Genomic DNA, 8,186 nt, shown 5'->3' with positions numbered 1-8,186 from the left:
AATGCTTTCTTCCTCAGATGGTAGCTGAGTGCTACCATTGGCAGTTTAAACAGCCAAATGGGCACCGCCAGAAGTAAATACAGCTGGACGTCAGCTTTAAAAGCTGTCTCTTGTGCAAGAAAAGTCTGAGGTAAGTCAAGCAAATTGCAAAGATCGGCAGGTGAGGAGGTGCTATCCTGTACGGCGTGGGGAGAAAAAAACATGGCAAAATGCTTGGATGAATCAACTTCCCTGCTGTGGGTGAGGAGATTTTGATGAGTGTTCCATAAATTCTGAACACCTCTTAGCCAAGAACCAGCATCCCTGTTCTTCTTTTCACTGAGGCATGTGTGTGTGAGTTCATCAGAGGATGCCACAGTGACAGTCAAAACACAGAATCCTCCAGGGTCTCAACTCCAGGCTTCTCTATATAACAGATGACTTCAATTTCCATCTCACTGGACCCAGCTTTCTGCAAAACAAATCATCTTCCCTTAGATGTCTTTTAGAGAACTTTTGGGTTCTTTGAAATCTTTACAATTGGCTTTAAGTCTATTATTTTTTAAATAAAAAAAGTAAATGTTCACAAAGAAGATGTGAAAAATAAAGTGGGAAGAAGAAAATACCTAGCCATACACCTATCTCTCAAACACAGCCCACTGCTTCTCCTAAGCCTTTCCTTCTTGGCATAATGTTTTCTTTAGACTTACTTGAAGTCATATGGATACACATTTTTTTTTTTTTTTTTTTTTGGACATAGTCTCACTCCGTCACCCTGGCTGGAGTGCAGTGGCATGATCTCGGCTCACTGCAACCTCCACCTCCCAGGTTCAAGTGATCCTCCTGCCTCAGCCTCCCAAGTAGCTGGGACTGCAAGTATGTGCCACCACGCCCAGCTAATTTTCGTATTTTTAGTAGAAATGGGGTTTCACCATGTTGGCCAGGCTGGTCTCGAACTCTTGACCTTGTGATCCCCCCGCCTCAGCCTCCCAAAATGCTGGGATTACAGGCATGAGCCACCATGCCCGGCCAGATACACATCTTTAAAAATTGATTTCTTTCTCTCTGACATCACTGATTGTAAATTACATTGTTAAATGTGCTTTGGCAGCATCACGTTTGATAGCTTCATCATATTCCATCCAGAATTTACTACAGTATCCGCCTAACTTTGGACAGTTCTGACCCATTTTGGCTATAATGAATAATGCTGATAATAACTGGAAAATTGGTAACAAAAAATAAATTTGCCTGTAAGAGATCCTATTCCTCTACCTCATTTACTCATCCAAAATATTTTTTACTAACTGCTCCACACCAGCCACAGTGCCGTGTCTTGGGAATTCACTGATGGACACAGCAGGCATGGCTCCTGCCTTTATCCATTTTACTTTTAATAGTTTACAGGCAACCTAATTGGAGGAGGAACCCTCTCTTGGCCATTGTAGAAACAAGGAACGCTGGAAACCAGTCTCATCAATTGAAAGCTCAGGCCAGGTGGCGTGGCTCATGCCTGTAATCCTAACACTTTGGGAGGCTGAAGCGGGCACATAGCTTGAGCCCAGGATTTGGAGACCAGCCTGGTGAGACCTTGTCTCTACAAAAAACATCTAAATAAGTAAATTATCAGAAAACTCAGGATTTGATTTTTTAGAATAAGCCTTTCTTTTTTACTGCTAAAGGCCACCTTTCTTCCTTCACAGGGTGTGTATGTATATATATATATATATGTGTGTGTGTATAAAATATATATAATATATTTATATATTATAATATATAAAAATATATAATATATGTTATATATATAAAATTATATATTATATATATAATATATATATAAAATTATATATTATATATATAATATATATATAATATATTATTTTATATATATTTTGACAAGTTCTGGCTCCATCACCCAAGCTGCAGTACAGTGGCACAATCTCAGCTCACTGCAACCTCTGTCTCCTGGGCTCAAGCCATCTTCCCACCTCAGCCTCCCGAGTAGCTGGGACTACAGGTGTGCACCACCATGCCTGAGTAATTTTTGTATTTTTTGTAGAAATGGGGTTTTGCCATGTTGGTCAGGCTGGTTTCAAACTTGTGAGCTCAAGTGATCTGCCCATCTTGGCCTCTCAAAGTGCTGGGATTACAGGCATGAGCCACTGTGACCGGCCCTTCACTGGTGTCTACATTTCTAACTGAGGTCTAAATTTCTAACTGAGGTCTGAACAAGGAAAAACTTGCTTCTAGGATGGCAGAGCTCCTCTAAGTCCTGGGACTTTGGGCACCCACCCCATGCTCAGAGGTGCACATTACCGTGAAAAGCAGAGGGTTTCCTTTCCCACTAGCCAAACATTTCCCAGTGGCCACCACCCATAGCACCAATGTGCCCTCTTGTCACCTTTGTAGCACAGCCTCTGAGAATGGGTTGGATGGCTTTTGTCCTTGGAGGTGGAGGTTGTGCAAGGCCTCATGGGGCCCAGCTGTAGGCAGCTCTGCACTCGCTCTCACCCTCTCTCAGGTGGAGAATTTAGGCCATAGGGCCCACAGCACTAGGCAGTACTTCATTTCCCCCATGGTATGTGCTCTTTCTTTCTTCTCTCAGTCTCTGACTGCTTTGCTTTTATGTGAAACTCTGCAGTGTGAGAAGATAAGTTGTCCTGAGAAGCCAGGCGCTGTTGAGTGCTGACATTCATCCTCTGCTTATTCTGAAACCAGCTTGTCTGCCCCAAGTTGTTATTTTACACATGACTTGATTTTAAGTAACAACAAATCACAACCTTATACAATAAGCTTTTAAACCAGTTTATTTCACCAATTTCGGAATATTATAGGAAATCTTTTGGGGCTCTGTGGGGAAATTAGATACCAGCATTAAGATGTTCCATTAGGAGGCCAGGACAAATGACTTCAGTTGGCTGCTTAAACTAGATGTGGGCTGGGTGCAATGGCTCACGCCTGTAATCCCAGCACTTTGGGAGGCTGGATCACTTGAGGTCAGGAGTTCAAGACCAGCCTGGCCAACATGGCGTAACCCTGTCTCTAGTAAAAATACAAAAATTAGCCAGGCGTGGTGGCGGGCACCTGTAATCCCAGCTATAGGGGAGGCTGAGGCAGGAGAATCACTTAAACCCGGGAGGTGGAGTTTGCAGTGAGCCAAGATGGCTCCACTGCACTCCAGCTTGGGTGACAAAGTGAGACTCCATCTCAAACAAACAAACAAAACCACATGTGGTTACTCAGGGGTGAGTGTACAAGAGGAAGGGGGGACTGGCAGCACACATCCAGAACCAGCACCAAAGCTCCGCCCTGGGGCCCACTCTTCTTCCCAAAGAACTCAGTGAACAAGAGCAGATGGGCCATTCCCCTGATAAAGGAGAACACAAGGATCCAACCATGGGCAGAATGATTCCTTTGCCAGCCTGCATTCTCTACTTCAGTCGGCTAGTAACTGTAACTGTCTATAAATCCTTCCAATGCCCAAACTGCAAACGCTAAGGAAAGTTCACCACTTATTGAAATTAATCATTTTGGTGAGTTTTTCCATGAACCCTTTCTTTTCCCTACAACCAGTCATCAGGTGGTTCATCCAATCATGAGTTACTTCATTTGAGAGAAACCTAAATTTGCTAAGAAAACCGTTTGATCTAAATCAAGGGTTGGCAAACTACAGCCGTGGGCCAAATCTGGCTTGTTGCCTGTTTTTGAAAATGAAGTTTTACTGGAGCACAGCCACGCTCATTCATTAGCACATTTTCTCTGGCTACTTTCATACTGCAATGGCAGAGTTGAAGAGTTGAGACAGAAACCATTTGTCCCTCAAATATTTACTACCTGGCCCTTTACAGAAAAGGGTTGTTGAGCCCTGATCTAAACAACTGTTCACCTTGAGGATAAATTTGACAAAGTGCAATAATTATACACTGAAAAATCACAAACCATTGCTGAGAGAAGGTAAAGAAAACCTAAATAAATGGAGTGATATGCTATGTTTATAGACAAGAAGACTTAATATTATTAAGATGTCACTTTTCCCCAAATTAACTTATAACTCAGCATAATCTCACCCCAAATCCCAGCTACCTTTTTTTGTAGAAAATTATCAGCTGAATCTAAGATGAATATTAAAATGCAGAGGACCTAGAATAATCAAAACAACTTTTTAAAAAATCACTTTTGGAGGGCCTTACACAAATGGTCTCATGGTTTACAATAAAGCTACAGTAATCAAGACAGTATTGTACTGGCATAAAGATAGACAAATAGATTAATAAAACCAAACAGATAGTCCAGAAATAGAACCAACTATATATAGCAACTAATTTCCAACAGAAATGCCAAGACAATTCCCTGGGGAAAGGATGATTTACTTCAACAAATGATGCTGGAACAATTGGAGAGCCATTAGTAAGTGACCACTGGGCTGAACCTAAGTGCTCTGAACGGTGAACAGGCCTAAGAAAATGCATATTGGGTAAAATAATTTGCCTTTTCTATAGTCTTTTTTATACTAAAGAGCTAAAGTTCCCTCTGAAAATTCTCTATTAACTAAGATACTTATGTGGAATCATGGAGTCTTAAAACGTTAGAGCTAAGCAGAACCTTGTACAATCTCGTCTGTGTCCCTTTTTATACCAGAAAGAAATTCAGAACTCAGAGGGTTGAAGAGATTGTCCAAAGTCAGTTAAGGGATGGCTGATATGAAATTAAAATTTAAGTCTAACTGTCAAGAACACTTATAACTCAGTACCTTTCCAATATGTCAAAACAGTAATGAACGTGCATAATGAAACAATGAGGCAAGCAGGCGTGGTGGCATGCTTCTGTAGTCCCAGCTACTTGGGAGGCTGAGGTGGGAGGATCACTTAGACCCAGGTGTTTGAGACCAGCCTGGGCAACATAGCAAGACCCCGTCTCTTAAAAAATACAAACAACTGAATCAGCCAAAGAACAGAATGACTGAAGCAACAGAAATGCGCCTGGCCTTCTGAGTAAAAACCCTGCCTTATAATATAGAAAACTAAGAACCGAATGACAGCTCCCAGGGGACTCAACCCTGGACACATATGACATCTCAGAAGAACTTTCAACATTACCTCATAGTTAGTAGTTACAAAGAGATCTTTGATATTACTTTTTGGTGCTGGAATTGGTGGAAACAACTTGATCCATAAATGACATCTGAAAACAGAGTAAAGAAGGAATTAGGTGAGCATGAGTATACCTTTTGTCTCTAAATATCTACTCTAAAAATTGACCTGGTTAATTCTAGAACCTGCTGTTTTGTAAATTCAAAATCTTTATGTACCAAGACTTCCAAAATTATAGGTGAAGACTTTGTGGGTACCGCAAGGCTCTGCTGTGGCCCTGAGTCATCCAGGGAAGACCAAATGGAAACTGCTTTGTGTCAGTGGGTGTTACCAGGCCTAATCTCTGAAAACGAACTGTATATTTCAAGTGGGTGGTGCTGATTGAAGCAGTCCTTCCTCAATTATGTTTACTCACAGAGTTTACTTACTTTTTTTTTTCTTGAGACAGTGTCTTGCTCTGTCACCCAGGCTGGAGTGCAGTGGCACCATCGCGGCTCATTGCAATCTCCACCTCTCGGGCTCAAGTAGTTGTCCTGCCTCAGCCTCCTGAGTAGCTGGGACTACAGGCACATGCCACTGCGCTCAGCTAATTTTTGTATTTTTTGTAGAGACAGGGTTTCACCATGTTGCCCAGGCTGGTCTCGAACTCTTGACCTCAAGTGATCCTCCAGCCTCAGCCTCCCAAAGTGCTGAGATTACAGGCGTGAGTCACCATCCCCAGCAGAGTTTAGTTTCTTTTCATCTCCTTTGTACTGCCTTCCCCCAACCTGTAGATGCCATCCGCATATAACATTTATAATAGTAAAGCTGTTTAATATAAAAGTCTTTTTTTTTTTGAGACAGAGTCTCACTCTGTCCCCCAGGCTGGAGTGCAGTGGTACGATCTTGGCTCACTGCAGCCTCCAACTCCCAGGTTCAAGCGATTCTCCTGCCTCAGCCTTCCGAGTAGCTGGGAATACAGGCGCGTACCACCACGCCCAGCTAATCTTTTGTATTTTTAGTAGAGACGGGGTTTCGCCACATTAGCCAGGATGGTCTCGATCTCCTGACCTCATGGTCCGCCCGCCGTGGCCTCCCAAAGTGCTGGGATTACAGGCGTGAGCCCCCGCACCCAGCCCTTATAAAACTCATTTTCTAAATTATGAAAGGGCCAAGACAAAACACGTTTTTAAGCCTCCTAAAAGGTCCTGTGCCTTACTGAATGCCAAAATGGGTAAGGGATACTTAGGGGCCATTTGTGGGCTCTAGGATAGGACACCAGATCCACATGCGATTTCTAGAATCTGTGTTTGACCTAATAGCCATCAGCCACTCAGGGGCCTGGTGACCTGGTAGCTGAGGATGATGACGTGCAGGCATTGTGGTGATTTTAGTCTTCCTGAGCTGTGAAAAGCCTATACTGGCAGCTTACCCTAGACAGCCAAGGACCGAGTGGAAGACTGAGAAGGAATCAAAAGAACCTGCAAGTAGAAACCTTCACGGAAATTAAAAGCTGTCGACAACTTCAAGTAGGAGTGAGTGATAGCCGAGGGCTGCACTGTGCTCTGTCCAACTTCTGTAAATCACCTCTGGATGTTTCCACTTTTGATTTGGCCTACACTCATCTTGGACAGGTCATCCAGGCACAAAAATGCCATAAATTTTACCTGATAATAAGAACCCTTTGCCTACCGGGTGCATGGTACACCTGTAAAAATGCAGTACTCAAACCCCACTGCAAGCACGCAAATGTAAAGAACACTTACATTTTACAGATAAGCGAGAGAATTAACAGGATGAAGCAGACGGTTGCCATAAGCACAACGAGAAACCACTCTCTCAAGGGCTTGTGTTCATCATTTCCTGGTGGAAAACAAAAAAGAAACAGAAAAAATAAAGTCCAAGTTAGAAGCAGCAGGTAAAAGAAACGATGAGGCTTGGGGCATCAGACAGCTCAGGTTTGAGTTGCTGGTGCTGGGTGGTGCTGGGCAAGTAGCTTAACTTCCCTGAGCCTAAGATTTCTCATCCGTAAAAGATGGGTAACAGCCATCTCACAAAGTTGATATAGGGTGAAATGAAATGATGGCAGTGAGGCCACTTTTATTCTTAAAGAATGATTTATTCAATCAATCAGCAAATATTTATGGCGTTCATTCCATGTACTGTGCCACTTGGATCTTGGGGCTTATCTGTTTTTGGTACGTAGTAAGGTTTTTAGATAGAAAATCCAAGAAAAGATAAGCCTACTGAGTAACCCAATTGCATCACAATCAAAGTATTTTACAAAGTTGGAAATCAAACTTTTGGAGGAAGTAAAGTATGAGATAATACTTGTAGTGAACAATAAAGGCATCAGACTCTTAAGTGCTTTTCAATCTTAAATATCTTAAAAGCACCCCTTACCGTTATTCCCATTTTACAGATAGGAAAGGAAGAAAACTGCCATTAAGTCAGTACAGAAGGTCAGTATTCTGTATGCCACTTATTCTCTGTTTAAATTTGCTTTGAACCTACATTCAAGGGACAGATTTTTCTAGGAACTTCTATGATAGTTTTGGGGTGTGTAATTTTTCTTTTAAGTACTAGAAAGGCGTCCAAGACAAACTGAAGCCAAGTGCGGTGGCTCACGCCTGTAAATCCAAGCACTTTGGGAGGCTGAGGCAGGTGGATCATTTGAGGCCAGGAGTTCGAGACCAGCCTGGCTAACATGGTGAAATCCCATCTCTACTAACAATACAAAAATTAGCCAGGCCTGGTGGCAGGCACCTGTAATCTCAGCTACTTGGGAGGCCGAGGCACAAAATCGCTTGAACACAGGCAGCAGGGCTTGCAGTGAGCCATGATTGTACCACCGCACTCCAGTCTGGAGGACAGAACGAGACTGTCCCCCACCAGCCCCCGCACAAAAAAAAAGAAAAGAAAAACTCAAGACCATTTACCAAATAGTATTTAAAGAAGTTATGTGCTTGCTAACCTGCCTGATTGAATAATGTAAATCCTGCGTCATCTCCCTGAATACGAGTTTCCTTTCCGTGGGAGAAGCTGCTCATTCATTGATTTCTTTATTCATCCATTTAACTAATATTTATTGGGCTCCTATTATGTGTTTGGAACTGTACAAATTACTGGGATTCAGTG

The 8,186-nt window shown here is 42.6% G+C and overlaps 1 protein-coding gene across 3 annotated transcripts in view; it reads right to left on the bottom strand.

Moving 5' to 3' along the window:
* Nucleotides 1-364: 364 nt before the first annotated feature.
* IL5RA (interleukin 5 receptor subunit alpha) overlaps nt 365-8,186 on the bottom strand; it is a 40,723-nt gene continuing 32,901 nt past the window's right edge. Inside the window, exons 8-11 of one of the 3 annotated variants that reach the window (XM_030801750.1) lie at nt 6,815-6,911; nt 5,076-5,160; nt 4,063-4,119; nt 365-451 (exon numbers count right to left, since the gene is read on the bottom strand). In XM_030801750.1, the coding sequence (XP_030657610.1) occupies nt 365-451; nt 4,063-4,119; nt 5,076-5,160; nt 6,815-6,911 (326 nt within the window). The remainder of the gene's footprint in view (nt 452-4,062; nt 4,120-5,075; nt 5,161-6,814; nt 6,912-8,186) is intronic. The other 2 variants (XM_030801751.1, XM_030801752.1) reach the window with 2 other exon arrangements.

The sequence above is a fragment of the Nomascus leucogenys genome, chromosome 21 (genome assembly GCF_006542625.1).
Source record: "Nomascus leucogenys isolate Asia chromosome 21, Asia_NLE_v1, whole genome shotgun sequence".
Classification (NCBI taxonomy): domain Eukaryota; kingdom Metazoa; phylum Chordata; class Mammalia; order Primates; family Hylobatidae; genus Nomascus; species Nomascus leucogenys.
This window is presented reverse-complemented; position numbering and strand designations above follow the sequence as displayed.